Raw genomic sequence first — 21,391 nt, forward strand, 5'->3', positions numbered from 1 at the left:
CTTGTTTTCTCAGGGTGCAGTAGAGGCAGCTGGCTGCTTCCCTTTCCCCTGTTACAGTGGGGGAAAAAAAAAAGCCTCTGCTTTACCACCTCTGCCCCATTGCTTCAGCACAGTGTAGCAGCATTTTTTCCCCCTATGGAGTAGCACTGCTGTACAATGTTGCATTATTTCTACAGTACAAAGAAGTCAATCAGCTATATGTATACATATATCCCTTCTCTCTTGGATCTCCCTTCCACCATCCCCACCCTCTAGGTCGCTTCAGGACGGTTTGCAGAGATCCCTGTGTTACACAGCAGCTTCCCATTAGCTGCCTGCTTTACACATGGTAGTTTATATATGTCAGTCCTAGGAAGCTATCAAGAAGCTTCCTTCTCCACGATTTTGGCAAACAAGTGATGCTGCCCATTTTTGGAGTTCAGTTCACATGGTGGCAGTCTCATCGGCACTCTTGTGGGATGTCCTTTCCATCTAGAAAGCAATAGCCTTGCTTCAAAAAATTAAAAGGGATTTCCGAGTGACCATAAAAAGTGTATGAGGATAAAACGAATGGATGAAAACTAAAACTAAGAAAGTAATAAATTCCTGTGTTTAATTTAGCCTCTATGCTTTGGAAAACTGTTTTGTTTTACATGTTTAATCAAACACTTACAAAATCTATGGTTGAAACCAAACTACACCAAATAAACTCAAATGATGTAAAAAATTGAACTGGACCTAGATTTTCTCTAAATCAAATGTGGCCAAAATCAGAAGAACTAAAATACAAAATTTCCAATTCCTTTGTGATGACAATTGAGAAAATGTTCTGAAGATAAAACTGAGTTAAAGACTACTTTAGAAAGTGGATGAATAACTAGTCTAGGGCTTCATTTCTGCAAGAATTAATTTTAAAACATTTGCTATGATAAAATGACACACTTCTGAAAAGTATGTGAAAGTGAAAGTCGATCAGTCGTGTCCAGCTCTTCGTGACCCCATGGACTGTAACCCACCAGGCTGCTCCTCCGTCCATGGGATTCTCTAGGCAAGAAAACTGGAGTGGGAGCTCCCTGACCCAGGGATTGAACCCGGGTCTCCTGCATTGCAGGCAGATTCTTTACCATCTGAACCACCAGGTAGCCCCTAGACACAGGAGGCTTCTGAGCCTTGAAATGTGGGTGATTCAAATTGAGATGTGCTGTTAGCCTCAAATACATACAGGGGTTCAAACACTCAGTACAAAAAAAAAGGGTAAAATAGTCACTGATTGTCTATATTAAGTGCATGTTTAAACAACAAAATTTGGGGCACACTTGGTTAAATAAAATATATGAAAATGTGTTCCACCTGTACCATTTTTCTTTTTTAATGTGACTCCTAGAAAATTGAGAATTACCTACATGTGTCTCATTATATTCCATGGACTCTAGAGTAGGGGATTCCCAGATTTCACAAATATGTTCCAGAAATGCTGGCTGTCATTCATCCATGAAATCTTTCCCCACCCAAGGACTGTTCAAGGTCACTGTGTCTCAGGAGGCTTGGAGCCCAGCTGCCTGGGAGGACACTCTCTCACATACTGCAGAGAGTGTGCGTGTGTGTCCATGCACAGGGCAGGCTGCTTTTAAGGATGTGTTGTTAGGAGACACTCCATCAGTAATTAAAAAAAAAAAAAAAGTTACTGAAGTGGGAAAGCCACACAAATGAACAAATACAAACGCTTAACAGAACTGTTAACACCAGCAGCTCCAGCTTCAGGTATAAAAATCAGCCCTGAGTCCACGTATTTGTAGTAATAGTCCTTTTTAAAACTGTAAGTGCAGTGCTGAGCATAACAACCTCACTCTGTTCTCATCTCAGAATGAAAACCACTTCACTTAAAACCACAGCGTTGTCGACTGAACATGAATTTTGCCAAAGACCGCTTGAACTGTAATGCTGAAGTTACCAAAGTGCTCTCTATACCGGACAATGGTTAATCGTCATCATTTCACATGATGGGGAGAAAAAGGACATCAGAAGTGCTGGGGGAGTATTGGCGAAGTCACATTTTTACCGTTACTGTGTTTAACTGGAGAGACTTAGAGATATTAAAAAGGCAGGAAATTGCTGCTGGATTCCAAGAATAATAATAAAAATAATCACAGAGCTGCCTGCAAGGCTGTCATAAAAGTCCTTTTCTCATTTCAGCAGGCTTTCACCTCTAGTGTGGCAGTCCTTCACTCTGAAAAGGAGCGTGGCCGCCTGCCCCAGGAGCTCTGTCAGCGCAGCGCGGCCGTGGGCTGCAGGCCTCCGTCCATCGCACCCCGCCCCGCGGGGAGGACACCGGACGTTCAGGGCTTCACCGGAATCAGGCCCTGGTGATTTCAGTGGAAATCAGCAGCCTGCAGCCACATCCCCTGCAGGGGAAGTTCTCTCCTGGCAGGCGGCCTCGCAGAGACACGCCCTGGACCTGCCCAAAGATCCCTGCTGCTCAACTCACTCCTGAACGGAGGACACCAAGCTGCTGCTGTTGAGTTGCTCAGTGGTGTCTGACTCTTTGAGACCCCATGGACTCCAGCCAGCCAGGCTCCTCTCTCCACGTGATTTCCCAGGCAAGAATTCTGGAGTGGGTTGTCATTTCCTCCTCCAGGGAATCTTTGCGACCCAGGAATTGAACCCCTGTCTCCTGCACTGGCAGGGAGACCCTTTACCACTAAGCCACCAAGACTCCTGCATTAATCTAGCTGCTGTCTCGGTCAGGTGCTTCGGGGTACGGATGCTGGAGAGTGCCTCTCTGGTCTTCCAGCTGTGATCAGCTTTCTGATTGCTCCCTGGGCCATTCACACTACCGGGCCCTTGCTGAGGAAATGTCCCAAAGAAGCCACAACTTAGGGACCACTGGACGAGGTCTCCTGCCACATCTGTGCCCACATCTCAGAGTTGTCTTTCATCCACGGAGCTCAATACAAAACTCTTTTAGAGAAGATGGAGTCCCATGTGTTTTGTAGGAGAGCGTGAGGCCAATGCTCTCCTGCAAAAGTCACTGTAATTTAGAGACCAATTGATGGGGCGCAGACAAGTCTCCCATTGCGTTTACAGTTCTTCAGACCAAAATAACGGCAATAATAATAATAGTAATAGTAATGCTCTGTCATAAGTAAGATACAGAATCCCTTCTAATCACACTCCCCGCAGCCACAAAACTAAATCGCTAAGGCAGCATTCTGCTTGTTAATACAGAGAATAGAGTTGCTGTGACATTTCTAGTGTGTGATACCAACAGCAAAGCGTCACATGGAATCAGGTTATGTTGGACAAGCTGCATGCACCCCTCAGTGACCCTGGTCTCCCTGACAGGCTGGGTCTTCCCTAACACCCCGTATAAAAACAGACACATCCATACCCCCATCAGCAAGAAAATTCCTGCTTTCCACCGGTGCTGTCAAGACATCACAACCGTAGATTAGCCCCTGTGTACAGGTAAACCAGCTCTCAGGAAGAAACAAAACCCAAACTCCTAATATGTAGTGTTTGCCCATTTCTCGAGTGTAAATCTTCCAACCGCAGTAGTCCTTCAGCTACCAACAGATAACAAGAGCACAGCTCTCAGGCTCCAGCCTGAGAACCTGAACGCAGTCTCCGAGCTGCCTGTGAGCTCCTTTTCCCCCAGTCCTGGCAGTTCCAGCTGCAGCTTGAGAACCTGAACACAGTCTCCGAGCTGCCTGTGAGCTCCTGTTCCGCCAGTCCTGGCAGTTCCAGCTGCAGCCTGAGAACCTGAACACAATCTCCGAGCTGCCTGTAAGCTCCTGTTCCCCCCCAGTCCTAGGAGGCAAAGGGCTTAAAATTCTGAGCAGCTGGCTCTGCAGTAACGTGTGAACTGTAGTTCCTGCTAAGACCTTGCAGGGCGCTGGGCTTATCTGGAGGCTGCAGTGGCTCGGCTTCAACCCCGCCCCAGGCTGTAGGAGCCAGGAAGGCAGCTTCCTGGGGCCTGGCTCCACCGAGCAAGTGTTCTCATCTCATCAGCCTGGTGCTGTGGAAACTTCACAGGGCAATGGTTAGGGCTCACTGTGCTTAAGCCTTTCTACTTTTGCATAAAAGGAGGGGAAGCTTTTTTTTTTTTTTTTTTTTCTGGGTTATATTTACACTTCCCAAATCAGAAATGTCCTAACCAGACAGGACAGGTGGCAACTGGCAACCACAGCTCAAAAGTTTTTTTTTTTTTTTTTTTCCATTTCTTTCTGAAACCCCATGTAGAAGGAAAGTTAACGAAATGTCGGTTGGTTGCTTTACACCCAGAGCTAACTATGCTTTCAGCACAGATGGAACAAAGCGGAGAATAAAACTGGGACCAGAAACCCTAGAACTGTTGATCTCTCTCCTCCCACAGATAAGAATCTGTTGTTGCTTCCCTTGGTAAACCAACTAGGTACAATGTGATCCTGAATTTAGGTTGTCAGAAGAGATGGAGATAAGATGATCGCCGCTTTCTCTTTGTAAAAATTACCAGCTTTGCTGAGTTCACCTGCTCCTCTGGAGACACAAAATGAAAGCTAGAAGCGTGGTTGGAAATGCCAGGCTCGGCTGTTCCAGCCTCTCTGGGGCCCCGTTTTTCTACACGCTATTCCCTTTTTGAAAAAGACTACTGTGAGTTTTGGAACAGTATTGACTCCATTGTGTGTGTGTGCTTGGTCATCCTTGACTCTCTGCGATCCCGTGGACTGTAGCCCACCAGGTTCCTCTGTCTGCGGAATTTTCCAGGCAAGGATACTGGAGTGGGTTGCTATTTTCTATTCCAAGGGATCTTCCCAACCCAGGGATTGAACCCAAGTCTCTTGTGCCTCCTGCACTGGCTGGTGGATTCTTTACCACCAGTCCACCTGGAAAGCCCCCACTGACTATTAAAAATATCTTAAACAATCAGCCACAAAACACCCGTCTGGCTGTGAAGTTCGTGTGAATGGACACATGGAGCCACGTGAGGATGACTGTGTTCTCAGGGACAAATTGTTCTCAGCTGAGAAACTTGAAGATGTAGGGCAGCGTGATGAGTTGGGGTGTCATAAAACTGGCTCAGTGGCCCCTGGGGGTAGTCTCAGCCTAGAAAAGCCTCTGGGCCCCAAATACCAATGGCCCCTCTTGAGAAAAAGGGCCTAAAATAATCCACGGGACAAAGCTTAAATTCAGATACAGCCTTACATTCCTCTCCTTCAACCTTAATTTAAGAGCTCTCTCTACTGCCCTGCTCGCCCTCCCCCGAGAAAGCAGGGCCACCATCCCATTCCTTCGGTCCAGATGTCTCAGACACCTACTGGATGCTGAGGAGGCAGTGAACAGACCCCAGAGGCATGCTTTCCCTGTAAGCGGGGCCAGGAGTGGGAGGTCAGGGACAGCCCCTCTCATGTGGGGCTCCCAAATGGAGACTGAATCCAGGAGGGACAGTCTCAGGGTCCCCGGGGTGTGGGCAGGCTGAGGCAGAGCCCCCAGCCCAGCTCCTGCACGTCTGGTCCTCCCTCCCTGGGGACACCACTTGGTCGGTAACATTCTAGTTCTTTCTCTCCTCTCGCTCCATCCTACCCGCCTTCTAACAGACTTAAACTAACCCTTGTCTCACACAGGCCTCCTGAGCGTTCTCCAGGGCTGCTGCCAGCTCTCCTCCTGGTATTCTTACATCCGCAGGGCTGCCCGAGCCCTTGGCCCCTCCCGCCCCTCTACATTCTGACCTGGGCCTCCACCCCTGCCCAGCTGCCATGGGGAAGCTCCATCCTCCTGAAGCCCCTTCCCAGCCCCTCTTCCACTTTCCCATGCATGCTTGCTCACTTGGTCAGCTGTGTCTAGCTCTTTGTGACCCCATGGACTGTAGCCCCCCAGGCTCCTCTGTCCATGGGATTTCCCGGGCAAGAATGCCAGAGTGGGTGGCCATTTCCTTCTCTAGGGGATTTTCCCAACCCAGGGATTGAACCTGGGTCTCCTGCACTGGCAGGCTGGTTCTTTATCACTGGTGCTACCTCTCCCCCTCTTCCTTAAAGTCTTCCTCCCTCCCGGGGACTTCCATGCCACACTTCTTCCCAGGAATTTCAGCTGAGTCAAACGGCGCAGCCTTGGCCTCCTCCCTTGCTCTCTCTCTCAGACAGTCTTACATATTTACTCCTCAGGCCCCAGAGCTCAGCACCCCTCAGCGGAGCTGGACTGGCCACCAACTGTCAATGAACTTCAAGTCCACCCCAACTCCCAACTCCCAACTCTGTGCCCATTTCCCATGCTGTTCCAAGAGAATCGCTGCCACCCTGACTGCCACGGGGCAGCCCTAGCCACTTCCCTCACATGCCCACGCCACGTGGACACACGCTATGTGCTGTCCCCGATGGTCACTCCAGCCCTCAGGTTCGGAGGAAACACTTTGCAGGGTCCCTCTGAAGCCCACAGCCCCCTCCCAGAACCCAGGGGCCTTGCTGGGACTGTGCCCACCCCTTCCCCTTCGCCCACCTACCACCATTTCCTAAGGTCAAATGTGACTCACCTCCTCGCCCCTGTGAGACCTTCAGCTCCCTGAGTCTCCCCATCAGCCCCCCACAGCCCAGCTGGGAACCAGCCTTTGTACTTTCTATGGAGGAACCCTGAAGTCCCATGCACATACTATGCAGTGCCTTATGGTCACTGGGCTGCAAGCTTTAACTGCTCAGCTCTTCAAGGCAGCAGCTGCATCAGCCTGCCAGGGAGAAGGACTCGGTCAATATTACTCCTTTTGAATGGAATTTCTTCATTTCCTAAGAGTTAGAGTAACTCAAGTCCAAACAAAGCACAAAGTCAATCTAAACGGTATGGTCCCAAACCCTACAGTGACCTCTATGGGGGAGGTGCCTGCAGGGCAGGGCCCAGGGCAGCCTGACCTCCAGCAGGGTCTGCTTGGGGGGGCACATGCCCTGACTACTCCCAGCCCTACGGTCACTGACCTCCAAGGACAAGCAGGCAAGGACACAGCGGCCCTCACAGGACAGAACAGGGCAGTGTGTGACCCCTCATCCCCGGCCTTCTGGCGGGCCCGCCCTCACTTCAGTGCATCCTCCAGCCAGGCCCCCCTTGCACCCCAGTCTCTCCCGCCGCTGGGAAGGACCCTGGCACTCTTCTGTCTCGCCACGCTGATCGTGCGCTGCTCCCTGCGTTTGCCTTCTTTCTTGGGGATTTCAGGCGTCTGTGAGGTCACTCCCTCGGTGCTTCTCCCTGAAGTCACCAGCCAGGAGGTGACACCAGCACCTGGCCAGCCCATCTCCAGATCCCCAGGGTGCCTCCCAGGGAACTCGCCTGATGCAAATGATGGTGCCACCCACAGCAGCCGCACGGATGCCCTCCACCTCGCAGCCTGCCTCACCCTGCAACGCTCGCCCTATGTGACAGCGATGGGCAAGGAGGCAAGGGGACAGCAGAGCCAGGGACAGAGTCCCTGCAGCCGGGTCCCAGTAGAGAGACGCTCCCCAGAGAGACCAACTGTGGGGTCTTGTCAACTGCCACTCAGGACACACACACACACACATTACAGGCATTACACACAACACACTCCAGTTTCAGTTTTCCCCCAAGAAGATTCCTAAGCCTCTGCCATCTGGCCCCGCCTTCTATACCAAAACCCAGGACAGGATGGTATCCCACACAGCACAGTCTCCAGTTTAGTTTAATGTACCAACATGTCCTAATGGTCTGCAAAGACCATGATTTCCAAATGTTTGGCATCGACCTACAAAACTGAGGTCAGAAAAAACTTAACATTTAGTTTTAAATGGGCAGCAACGAAACTGTTACATCATAAGAGCCCCTCTTTTCAAAACTTAGAAGACTTTGAGAGTAGGCAAAATGATTTTCCTCTGATGCCATGTCTCATGTTTTGGGAAACTGAGGAAAATGAGGACTTTGGTCTCCTCTGGGTTTGGCTCCCAAAGCACTGCGCAGTGTGTCAACTATGAAAAGGACGAAGTAACTGCAACAGAGAGGCGAACACGAATGTAAATGACACACTTTGAGCTGTTCCTCAGAAGAAGACTGGAAACTGAGATCTCCGGACCCTGGACAGAGCGCGGGCCTGGGTGGTTTTCTCTGTGAGATTCTCACAGCACACATCCCATCAGAGTGAGCTTGAGCTCAGCTGCAGCCAGTGCTCAGATGCTGCCAGATAATAATTCTCCTGAGCTCAAGCAGGGTTTCTCGGTTCAGAGGAGATGCATTGCTCAGATAAAAACGACTTCCTCTAACTGCTGATTAGATAAGCGGGTGCAGCATCCGTATTCAGACGCCAATGCCCCAGCTCCAATTAGACTCAAGCCCCATGGTTTTCCATCGTGAAAAGGTCTCTCCAGCATCTCTCACTCCCAGGCTGTAGGGAGGCATTAATGCCCTCCACCCATCCTCATCCACTCTTCCCCTCTGGACTGGCTTGGTGTCCTGCCTAGAATTAAGAGAGATCTGGCAACAGAATCACCAGGGAAAAACATATAACTCCTCTTACAATTTACACTCCAGTCCTGCAACTCACGATGGAGTAAAGGAATGCTTATTTTGAGTGAATGGACCAAAAAAAAAAAAAAAAAAAATATGTGTAGACACACGTAATCATTTTCTTGGATGCCACAGGGAAGAAATTCAGATTTTTTTCTACTTTTTTTCCCTTTTCTATTTCTACCAGGGTAAATCAAATCATGGTCAAAGCCTTCCAAGCGAAGGACTCGAGGCGTGAGAATTCAGCTTCAAGAATGCTCTAAACCCCACACTGGAGGATGCGACTTGCAGGAATCGGGGCCTACGATAAACCACCAGGAAATGCTGGCTGTCACCCCCCCTCCCTCTTTGGAGATGAGGTCATGAAAGTGAGCAGAGGCAAAGGAAGAACATTCTAGAACATGGAGGGGCTTGTGCAAACACACATGAGTGCCCCATATTTAGAGGCATCTACCCCTCAAGTCTCTCTCAGCATTAGAATGACTGCTGCACAGTCATCCTGACTGTCCACAGAGCCGAGCCTTTTGGAAAGCCTTCCTCAACCGCAAGTCTTTGGCCCTCTGCTAACCCAACCACCACCTCTGGCTCCTGTCAGTCATCTCTCCTTCTTAGTCCCAGGGCATTGCTGTGCTTCTGCCCCTGGGTTTTCACTGCGATTCCATTCTAAATCCTAAACTTGCCAAGCACCTCTTTCAGGATGTCATTTGGTTTTCCGGCCCTGAACCTCTCTTCTCTACCCCTGGCCTCTCGCTGTCTCCCTGCTCCAGCCAGGTAAGCCTCCCCTTCGCCTGCCCACCATCTAGTCAAAGGGGGTGAGGGCTCATACCCCCCACCTTATTCACAACCTGATTCACCTTATTCACAGCCTGATTTTCTGCTGGGATCTGCCAGCCTGCAGCCCGCCTCCACTCCAGGATTGTGTGCTCACTGACAGCATCAGAGAGCTAGAGGACCCCTGCCCAATTTTAGGACAAGGCCACTCACACAAGCAAAGTCAAAGTCGCTCAGTCGTGTCTGACTCTTTGCAACCCCATGGACTACACAGTCCATGGAATTCTCCAGGCCAGAATACTGGAGTGGGTAGTCTTTCCCTTCTCCAGGGGATCGAATCCAGGTCTCCTGCATGGCAGGCAGTTTCTCTACCAACTGAGCCACCAGGGAAGCTCCCACAGAAGCAAAAGGCGAACAAACAGTGATAGGCAAAAGTCCCTGCTCGAAGGAAGAAAGAGACTATAGACTATGGAATAAAGGAAGAAAAGAAGCTTTTCATTTTGTGAGACGCCAGTCTTGGCATCATTTCTATGTGAGACACTTGTAGTCGCCCCTGGTCAACAGCTGTCGGAAGACTCTTGACCCATATTCTGCTTCTCGAGGGCACTGCCATGGATGAGCGGGTAAATTTGGGGGTTGCCGTAGGAGGTCACTGGGTACATCCTCCTTTTTAGCAGTTTCATACACAACCACTTCAGAGAGGTGAGATTTCTCTCATTATTAAAGAGACCACTTCAAGAAGAACAAGCTAGCATCTGATTGAATAGACTGTCCTGATGACTAAATACTAAATCCCTCAGGGCCAGGAAGTTCTCTCCTGTGTCTAACTTAAATCCTTCATGTTGTACTTTAGATACTCACTTCCTCTTATTCAAACCCAGAAGAAAAAGGAGCCAAATGAGGGTGACTCCCTTGTCCTGACAAGGTTATTCCCTTGACATCTGTTTCCCATACCTTTTTTTTTTTTTTTTTTTTTAATTCAGGAGGCTCACCTTGGCACTCCCTCAACACTGATGGAAGTCTTGCGGTACAAAACCATTACTCTTGTTTCTGAGAACGACCCTCCGCCAGTGAGACACTTCTCCGCATCTTAAGGGGATGGTTTCTACTCTTTCCCAACAACTTGTTCATTACTCGTCTGTTCTCCTGGTTGAGGTCAGACTTCTCTAGGACTGGGAGTGAGGGCTCTGAGTTTTTCAAAAGCATCTTTTGTTTTTTTTCTAAAACAGACACCCGGTGGTCTATTATCACCAAAGACTTTCACATATTTTACCATCTCGCCATTTCTCCCTGATGTTCCCACTGGAGGAGCCAGCACCCAACTTGATCTTGGGTCTAGGAGTGGCCGGCTCCTCAGTCTTTCTCTTGGTCTTGCCCTCTCCTAATGGATTCCTCCCCATCTTCTTGGCTCTGTTTTCAGCTTGCCTATTCTCTGGATCACTTTTTTTTTTTTAAATTAATAAATTCCTCTTCTATTCATTCTCTTTACTGCTCTCCAGAGAAGCTACAACAGGCTCCTTTAAAAACCTTTAAGAGACCTTTTTCTGCCTCTTACTGTATTTTTACTTGTCTTTGTTGCTGTCTTCAGCAAAGCCTGTGTGCTTGTTTTCTGTTAACCTGGGAGACTATCCTGTGAGCCCAGCTGAGTTCCAATGCTCTGGCCAGTCTGAAATGAGGGAGGTAAGAACCTGGCAGGGAGGGGCCCGACTCCACCCTTCCTCGCCCAGGTGCAGGGTCTCCAGGGCCAGCCTCCGCCCAGCCCTGCCCTCTTCGGCCCAGGCGCCTTCCGAGGCCCTTTTCTCCGCGCTAGGCTGCTCCCGCTGCCCTGCAGGGAGGAGCCCTGGCAGGGAGGGGCCTGCTTAGGGAGGGCCCCTGCTTCCTGTTGTGGGTCCCAGGCCCGGGGTTCTTTGCCTTCTTCCCAGTGTGCTGATGAAATACGCATTTCCTTTCAGCTACTAATCCCTTCATCTTTTAAAGTCCTAATGCTATCAAGGGCTTCCCTGGTGGCTAAAGATTGGTGGTAAACAATCTGCCTGCAATGCAGGAGACCTGGGTTCAAACCCTGGGTCAGGACGATCCCCTGGAGAAGGAAATGGCAACCCACTCCAGTATTCCTGCCTGGAGAATCCCCTGAACAGAGGAGCCTGGCGGGCTATAGTCCATGGGATCGCAAGACTCGGACACGACTGAACGACTAAACCACCATCAGCGCAATGCTATCAACATAACGTACTTCCTGCTCTCGGTGCTGCCCAGGGAGCCTTCACTGCGCACCTGAGCTGGCTGACTCCCTTCAAAACCAGAAGCAGAGTGCCTAAAGCCCAGCGCCCAGTGTGAAGGGCAGCCCATTGCCTTGGTGCTTCTCTGTGCTCCCTGGTCTCGGGGTTTTCCCTCCGCAAACCTCCCCGCTCCCCCCGCCCCCCATCTGTGCTCCTGTCCCTCCTGCTCTCCCGGGAGTGACCCATCACTCCTCTGTCCCCTCCCCTACTGCCAGCCAGTTTCCCTGCCTGTCCCCATGGCAGCTGCCATTCACAAGCCAAGGAAAGATGGCTCTCAGATGTCTGAAGTTTTACAACTCTAAAATTCAGTGTTTAGACATTGGATGCGGAAAGGAGTGAGCATCGTGTGGCATGGCGGTGGGGAAGCACGAAGAGCCCGCAGATCTCAGGCCGCCCCTCACCTCACCCGGCTCCACCAGCCACACCTGCAGGGGTTCCTTTAGGGCCCAGACCAGGTCTCACCCAGGGCACGCAGCCTGGGAGCCGGGGCTCAGTGACCTCCTACCAGCGCAGAGCTCCCACAACCTGAAGTTCAGGAGAGGAGGTATACTGAGGCCGTGAGGGCACTGATAACAAAAGCTTGCTTGCCTGCACCAGGAGGACTGTTCTTCACTCTCCAGGAACCAGCCCGACTTTCAGTTCTCTACTGGATGCCCCAGGTGACCTTGGCTGTCAGCTGCAGGGATTTCGGGGAGTGGGGGGGGTCTCCCCAGTTTCTCCGTAGTGACCCCAGAGTCCTAACCCTGTTGTCTGCACTCTCTGCTCATTTAAATGGTTAACCTCTACCTATCCACATAATTTCTTCCGCATTTCAGCCCCTGAGGATTTCTAAGTCCTTATCATGTATACACACCCTCATTGTCCTATGTTTTTATTTAAATTTGATCTTTTAATTTGTGTAAATGTGCCTTGAAAGGAAACTGCAGCAGTACAAGTGAATGGCAAACCAGTATCTCTTGCAATAAACAGAAGACAATCTTAACACACAAATACATGAATTACAACAAGGCATGCTCCTCTGTGTCCTAGCTTTGGGAAACCCTGAGAGGATGTGTGTAGAAAGAGGGCACACTCTTCAACTACTTGCCCACATACAGTAGGCACTATCTAACAGGGAAAAGGAATTCAGAAATGTCCTTGTTTTCTTGGTTCATCTACGTCAGAAGACTTTAGCCACTATCCCTGTTTGTTCAGCTAACTATATAGCTAGGTTTAAAAAAAAATACCCAGAGTCTATCCAGTTTCCAAGGCACATGAAAACATACAAAATACATTTCTCTGTTATCACATCAGGATGTCCTACAGGAAAAAAACTTGTGAGTTTCAGAACTTTAGCCAGTGCCCTCCTCGACTGTGGGTCTTACACGCTGATCCCATGAAATCTCTCCTGCCTGTCCCATCTCATTGCCACTTATGCACCGCTCATGACACTCTTTGCTGCAAATAAGGGGCTCTCAACTCCACAGTTTTTTCTTTATAAAATGCAAAAGAAAATAGGTATTCCAAGGAACTGCTGACTCATTAGCTGATGAGAATAGGGTATACTGGAATAAACACCAGTCTTTAGTCAGAAATGGTGTCTGCTTCTGACTCTGCTCTGTGACCCTGGCTAATTCCCTGAACTTCTATGGGTCTCCGTTTTCCTAGAGAGGGTGAATTCAGACTTCTCACCATGGACTCCATAGCCTGGGCAGGCTCACCAGGGGAGAGACAGCAAATACCTCCACACCCATTCTTCTTTGGAAAAGGTATGTGAATGTCTGAGAGGGATAACACAGAAGGGCCAGGTTCGGCTCCTTCTACATCAAAGCTATGAAAATAAATAGCCCTACTGCCATAACACATGAAGTGGATAAATTTCCCATCTGTGAGTACAATCCGTAAATTGCACACTGCTGCAGTGTTCTGAGGATAGGGGACCAGTGACGTGCCCGCCTTCAGGGATGCTCTTCAGCTCGGCCACACTGCACCCCACATGGGGCTGAGAGCTCACACCATGGGCCCCCGCCCTGCACTGCATGGTCCCTTCACATGGGGGCCGAGGGGAAACCACAGATGACGGGACTCACACACGCTCATCGTGGTGTTTGGAAGGACGCAGAGAGACAAGGGTGCTGGCCTCGAGCCTGTGACGGCCTGTGAGTGAGAGGTGGGCGGCCCACTTACCCAGTCCACGCTCACTCTTGGAGCTCTGCTGGCCTCCAGACGTGGTAGAGAGGTCTTCAGGGACAGGCATGGGTTCATCGCTGTCATCTGGGGTGTCACTCACCGGCGGGCTCTCCTTCCCTGAGGACATAAGCAAGAGCTGGAGTTTCTGGGGACGTGGTCACCCCTGAGGGTGGCGGTCACTGCAACCCGCCATCAGCATGGCTTGGGTTCGAGTTATGGACTGAGTTCATGCTTCTCTCTGGGGATTGGAACCTGCTTTCCTGTTTATAAAAGAATATCACTGCCACACCAAAACACGAGACAACGCAGACGTGAGAAATGCATATGGAGTAGGTTGCCATTTCCTTCTCCAGGGGATCTTCCCGACCCAGGGATCGAACCCGGGTCTCTCGCACTGGAGGCAGACGCTTTAACCGCTGAGCCACCAGGGAAGCTCTCAGTCACCTAGAGATCATCACTATTAAAATTGTGGTGTGCATGCATGTGTATACACACACAGACACTTATATACTATGGATAATATGTGGTGACATATCTTCTTGATCAGAATAAACTAGTTTTTAGACATTCTCATGGCCTTGCTTGGAGAAGGAAATGGCAACCCACTCCAGCGTTCTTGCCTGGAGAATCCCAGGGACGGGGGAGCCTGGTGGGCTGCCGTCTATGGGGTCGCATAGGGTCGGACATGACTGAAGCAACTTAGCAGCATAGCCTTGCTTCCATGACTTTTATCTGTGATGTCTGTATAATACTTCATTGCATGGGCACAGTAGGATTTATTTAAATCCTTTTTCTGCTTTTGAACCCAGATTGTATTCAATCTTTTTTTTTTTTTTTTAATGAAACAACACAGTGGTAAACCTCCTAATAGCCAGCCTTTGCCCATGTTCTTAAGAATCACTACAGTATAAACCCTGGGGAATTTTATGGCCAATTCAAAAGGCATGCATGGTTTTAAGACTCTTCCCGTGTCAGGCCAAATTTTGCCTGTACGTTTGTTCCACCTTACCCTCTGACAAGCCTGTTCACCACACTTCTGTATTAAGGTCACCAGACTGGGCATCCTGCTCACAGTGACACATTCTGGGTCTGTTCACTTTCCAGAGCCAGAGAATATTTAGCCAACTGCCCAATTTGATTAACTCAGTGGGGTCAGGAAACTTGGAAGAAGGATGTACAAGGAATTCACACAATTCCCACCCCACGTGCACATTGAGTCTTCTAGGAATTCTTATCTTCAAAATATGAAAACAAAATAGAACCCAGGCAACTCCAGAAGTTGCTTCACAAAGTAGGATTTACCAGCGAGATAGGGTTTTACGGGATGCCTGTATCTAGTAAGTTTCACCGGAAGCTCCAGAAATGGGAAACTCACTCCCACTCCCAGAAATTCAACACTGGGAAGCTAAGACAGGGAGAAAATGCTCCTCTTCTTTGAAATTGAAACCCCTGTATCTTCTAACATAGATGTAACCTAAAATTGAGTCAGGAGACAATAAACCCAGGCAGGGAAAGAGCTGATGAGGCCCTCAGCAGCTTCAGAATAGCCCATGAGCACTGCCGTGGAAGACACGTAGGGATGAGGAGCATCAAAGAAGGTTAGTGGGAAAGGGCCAGGCTGGGGTTGTGTGCCGCTGGCTGGGCTGGCAAGCTGGCTTCACAGACAAAGGATATTCCCACCCAGAGGCCCAGGCCTGGAGGAAAGTGTCCTGATGATGAAGAAAGCATGTCTGGGAGACAGGGCGAGGCAGAGTGGGAAACTGTACTGCGTGTTTGAATAAACACAACCCTTCCGGGGACAGGCAGGTGCAGTGGGAGTATTCCCAACACAGGAGATGACCCTTCGGGGAATAATTTAAAACAGAAACTGCCAGGCACCACGGCTTTGGGGAAGAGTATAGCATTCTCTAGCAAACAGACATCACAGTTGAATATCCCAGCTTAGCTGTAATTACCTCAACTGGCATATTTTCAGAAAGAGCATTATTGGATATATTTGGATAGCCAATACAAGATGGAGAGTTAGAGAGGGGACAGCATGGTAAGAATTTCCCAAGGAAAAACCAAAAGCCAGAGAAAAACTGATCAAAGTTCTCGTGCTACACTAAATGTGCATGACATCAGTAATAATCTCATTGCCCTAAATAGACGACTTTAAAAGGAGCGAAAGCCAAAGGCTCAGTGTTGCTCTTCACCTACTTCATAACTGGAGAGAGCTCTGAATATGAACCACCTGATGACTGTTTCTCCTTCTGATTTTCTAAAGTAATCATCTTCAAATCTTGAGGACTTTAGGGAAGCGGTCAGGGGACTCTCTTTTGTTTTCTTTTTAGGTCAAGAATAATCTTTTTAAAATTATTGACGTATTGTTAGTTCAGTCACTGAGTCCGACTCTTTGCGACCCCATGGACTGCAGCACACCAGGCCTCCCTGTCCATCGCCAACTCCCAGAGTTCACTCAAACTCATGTCCATTGAGTTGGTGATTCCATCCAACCATCTCATCCTCTGTCGTCCCCTTCTCCTCCTGCCTTCAATCTTTCCCAGCATCAGGGCCTTTTCCAATGAGTGGTTCTTCACATCAGGTGGCCAAAGTATTAGAGCTTCAGCATCAGTCCTTCCAGTGAATATTCATGGTTGATTTCCTTTAGGATTGACTGGTTGGATCTCCTTGCAGTCCAAGGGACTTTCAAGAGTCTTCTCCAACACCATAGTTCAAAAGCATCAATTCTTTGGCGCCCAGCTTTCTTTATAGTCCAACTCTCACATCCATACATGACTAATGGAAAAACCATAGCTTTGACTAGACGGACCTTTGTTGGTAAAGTAATGTCTCTGCTTTTTAACACTGACATATTAAATTATATTCACATTTAATATTAATTAAATTATTTAATATATAATTAAAATAGTTGTATTGACATTAATATTAATGTTCAATAATGTTGACCTTTAATATTGACATATAGTTGATTTATAGTATTGTATTAGTTTCAGGTGGATAGCACAGTGATTCACTCACACACACACACATACATTCTTTTACAGACTCCTTTCCATTACAGGTTATTACAAGGTATTGAGTATAGTTCTCCATGCTATACAGTAGGGTCCTGCTGTTTATCCATTTTATATACAGTAGCATGTATCTGTTAATCACAAACTCCTAATCTATCCCCCCTTTTGGTAACTGTGGGTTTCCTAGGTGGCTCAGTGGTAAAGAATCTACCTGCCAATGCAGGAGACTTGGGTTCGATCTCTGGGTCAGGAAGATCCTCTGGAGTAGGAAATGGCAACCCACTCCAGTATTCTTGCCTGGGAAATCTCAGGGACAGAGGAGCCTGGCAGGCTACAGTCCATGGGGTTGCAAAGAGTCGAACACAACTTAGGGATTAAACAACAGCAACACTTGGTAACCATAGGTCTGTTTTCTATGTCTGATTCTGTTTTGTAAATAAGTTCATTTGTATCATTTTTTTTTAGATTAGACATATAAGTTAAATCATATGATATCTATCTTCTCTGTTTGACTTCACTTCGGATGAAAATCTCCAGTGCTTACACAGAAGTTTAATACACGAAACCTGTCTTCTAGGTGAGGTGGGGACACTGCAGGGTTAGGAGGCTGAAATGCCAGAGACCCAGACCACTTGCTTCTGTGAAGACCCCCAGGGAGCTCCCACAGCTGACTTTGGGACCCCAGCCTAACAAAGTGATGAGATCCTGAAAGATGCACCGTGGGGGGGTGTGCATGTACACCTTTCTCATTAACCAGCTGCCCTGGTAACAGGTGGAAGCAAAAGGTTGAGAAACTAGACTGCATTCCTGTATTTCTTTTTCTTTTTTTTAAAAATTCTGGGCTTCCTGAGGATAACTTTGGAGAACTCTGGGATCGATCTAGACAGTCAGGTATGCAGGACCCACAGGAGGGTCAGAAAGAATGGGGACTTGCCCAGTGAAGGGCTGTCATCCCTCTGCTCAGCTCATGTGAAAATGTATCCAAGTCACTTTTCTTCAAATTTACCCTCTCCGTCTATTGGGAACAAGACCAACTAGAACTTGCTGAGATACTAGATGAGCTTCTGTCTGTCTGGTCCCCTGTGCTGAGCTACATGCCAGCATCTCAGCACTTTTCACTGCTTCATACACGATGCAGAAAAAGGAATAATGGAAACAGTAGGGACCATGATTGTAAATACCCTGGGGTCAGGTCGATCAGTAGGAGCTCCCTGTGAAGATATGAGAGAATAAAGCATAGCTCTGGCATGTGCAGGGAATCAGGTAAAAAGTCAAGACAGTAAGAAAGTGAGTGAGATGGCCACCCACGTGCCTGCTGGAACGCAGCCTTGCCTTGCGGCCACTGTGACAGTTCGTAAGAGTGCACCTGATTTGCCTAAAAGCCCCCATGTTTGAGCAGTGGCTGCTGAGCCATCAATCACTGGCTTGAGCCTCTGTACTCAGCAACCCTGGGATCCTCTCCCTGCTGGAAATGTCCACGAAGAACTTCCATCACTTTGTCAAAATCCTCATGAGGAGCAAACATATCTTTGTGTGTTGATTTTAGGATTATTTAGAGTCTGGCATCTGGAGAAGGCAATGGCACCCCACTCCAGTACTCTTGCCTGGAAAATCCCATGGGTGGAGGAGCCTGGTAGGCTGCAGTTCATGGGGTGGTAAAGAGTTGGACATGACTGAGCAACTTCATTTTCACTTTCATGCATTGGAGAAGGAAATGGCAACCCACTCCAGTGTTCTTGCCTGGAGAATCCCAGGGATGGGGGAGCCTAGTGGGCTGCTGTCTATGGGGTCGCACAGAGTCGGACACGACTGAAGCAACTTTGCAGCAGTAGCAGCAGCAGAGTCTGGCATCACCAACTCAAAGGACGTGAGTTTGAGCAAACTCCAGGAGATGGTGAAGAACAGGGGAGCCTGGCGTGCTGCAGTCCATGGGGTCACAAAGAGTCAGCCATGACTTAGTGACTGAACAGCAACAAGACCTATTTAGACCTACCTAGTTCACCATTTAAAACACAAAACTATGAAAAGATGATAAACGAAAAGAAAACAAAGTTATTAAACCAAGTCAGTGCACAGGAGATACTAACACGCTGTGACTGGAAATCAGCTGACCCAGGGTACAGCTCCAGTTTGACCAACGAGAAGACAGATTTCACAGCAAGTCACCTTTTTCACACTTTTTCCTCAGGAGTAAAATGAGGTTAAAGAACATGATTTTGGCTTAGCTTAAAAGGTTGTTGTGAGAATAAAATAAGAAAATGTGTGGAATCTAATATGCTAAATAAGCTCATGGTGTTATTTTGTAAACTGCACCATTCTCTGGAAACAGGTGTGCACAGCCCCGAGTGCCCATATGGCTAAGGGCATGGACAGCGCCCCACAAACATAAAGAACTGCAGACAGCGAGCAAGCAAGGATCTAAATGGAAGGATTTAGGAGGTGTGATGGCATTTACTTAGAAAAATGAAACTTCTCATCAATTTCTGTTCAATCTACTTATTTTCTATGTTTCAAATAAATCTTTACCTATGAGCAGTGTTTTGGGCAACTTAGATGAGAAAATTGTTTAATAAGCTTATCAACAGGGAGTAAATAATTCTTCAAGTAAATTATAATTCAACCAACAAAGTTCTGTGGTTCCTCATGTCTCCAGTGCATGAGTTTGTACTGTGCACAATTATGCAGGAAAACACAATTTCTGGGGGGGGTAAATAAAACTCAGAATATAGACTGTCCACTCTCCAGAACAGTGGGGAAGCTCCTACCCAACACCAGGTCTGGCTTTCATGGGACTTCTGATTGGTTATTGAAACTCTCTGAGTCTCAGCTCCCTGAGAATTGAAGATGCTGCCTGTATGTTCCTCACTGGGGTCTTATAAAGTTGAAATGAGAAAAAATGCTTACGGTGGTGTTTGGCAAATTTAAAGCATTCAATCAGTGTGATTTCCCATGATTGACATTTGCACTGACACACCCATGTGGATGAGCTTCGTTTCCCAGGCAGGGGAAGGGTGTCTATGGAGCATACGTGTTGTTTCTCTGTTTCCACAAACATTACAGACGATCAGTAAGAAAACATTCAGTAGGGCCCCAGGAGCCTGAACGTCGCGTAAGTTCAATTGGCTCCTGTCCCCCATTTTGCAGAGGACACACAGTGGTCCAGGAGGCGAGCGCTGTCTCAGGTCCCAGGGATGGAGGCAGAGATGAGATGCCGATACAGGCCTCACAACTCCCGCTCTCCCACAGGCTGCCTCTTCCCTTAGAGACCAAAACAAACAACAATTCACAGTACATAACCAATAATTTAGAATGAGTGCCGAAGAAGAGACAAAGAGCAAACAAACAACTCAGCCAAAGAATGGAGGAGATGGGCCCTAAAGGACAGGACGGCCTGCTTTAGACAGGCTTTCCTCCAGGCCCATTCAACAGGATTCCCAACCATAGGAGATGTAAGAGTGCACATGTTTATTGAGTGGTTTTCATCTATAGGACACTGTAAACCAGGGCTCAGTCCACATTCAGGATAAATCCCAGGGAAGAAAGAACCAGGTAGTTTGAAAAAAAAAAAGTTAGATATTAAGTAGTTGTCTGTTTTTCAAGCGAGTATTTCACACAGATTAGGTGGACTCCTATGAAATTGCTGATATCGGAACTTTTTTTTCATCTATGATAATGGCTATTTCATAGGGTTTGACTTAAATCTGTTTTTCTTTTTTTGGAAACAGGACATAACAAGGAATATTTTCATGGGAAAAGGGGATGATTCAGAACATATTCCTCATATTTTACATCAAGAACATCAACTTCTGTTTTGCTAAATGTACATCCTTATAATACAACTCACTGCCAGTTCCCTCCATTTTAGAATGGAAAAGGAAAACTGATATGACTGGGTGTTTATTTGCAAAACCACCAAAACACAGAAGAAGTATTCTTCAAATCTTTAGTGAAAATGGCACAACTCTTTAAATGCCCTAATCTCTGTTTGGAACACTCCAGGTTTAACATGAACCAAAGGAAGAATCGGTATAAAGGACTGGAAGCACCATTTCCTTTGCTAGGGGTATACAAAACTAAATTTTAGAACAAATCTTGAATCTTTTTCAGGCCAACTTTCACCCTCGTCTCCACTCCCTGACACCTTTGTCTTCGAAGAGCCACTGAGTGTTCCACATAGTGTTAAGGAAAAAAAGAAGAGAAGAAAATGAGGCTTTTGTTATGTTTGTTACCAACATAGGGGATCAGAGTACTGACCGGCTGCTCCTCCTACAAAACTTTCTGGAGGTGCCAGCCCAGGGTCGGGCTTTCGGCTTTGTCTCTGGGACAGCAGAGTCTCGTGGATCCTCAGTGTATCACGTAAGATGTCACTCCGGAAGCCACCTAAGAGGGGCGCAGCGAGGGGACGCAGAGCACCAGAGACAACGAAGGGGTCTCTCTGCACCTTCTGGGACGTTTACCATCCAGCGTTTCTGACCCTCTTACCGCCTCCAGCCATGGTCTACTATCTGGGGATGGGACCCTGCTTCCTCTGGCAGGACCCACCTCTCCTTCAGCTCAGGCTTCATCTACCAGCTGCTACAAATCCTGGCCAAGCCAAAGGACCGGCTTCAAAGGGCCAAACTTTCGTTTTTTAATAGTTTTATTGTTGTTGTCATTGTACTCAGATTTCAGAACAAAAGTATGTGCTTCAGGGAAATGAATTCAAAT

At 48.0% G+C, this 21,391-nt stretch overlaps 1 protein-coding gene across 14 annotated transcripts in view; it reads right to left on the minus strand.

Moving 5' to 3' along the window:
• The window catches only part of IKZF1 (IKAROS family zinc finger 1), a 79,179-nt gene that overhangs the window by 56,244 nt on the left and 1,544 nt on the right, over positions 1–21,391 (minus strand). For all 14 annotated transcript variants that reach the window (XM_068972487.1, XM_068972486.1, XM_068972485.1 and 11 more), the window contains exon 2: positions 13,665–13,784. In XM_068972487.1, the coding sequence (XP_068828588.1) occupies positions 13,665–13,784 (120 nt within the window). The remainder of the gene's footprint in view (positions 1–13,664; positions 13,785–21,391) is intronic.

Source organism: Capricornis sumatraensis, chromosome 5 (genome assembly GCF_032405125.1).
Source record: "Capricornis sumatraensis isolate serow.1 chromosome 5, serow.2, whole genome shotgun sequence".
In the NCBI taxonomy this organism is placed as follows: domain Eukaryota; kingdom Metazoa; phylum Chordata; class Mammalia; order Artiodactyla; family Bovidae; genus Capricornis; species Capricornis sumatraensis.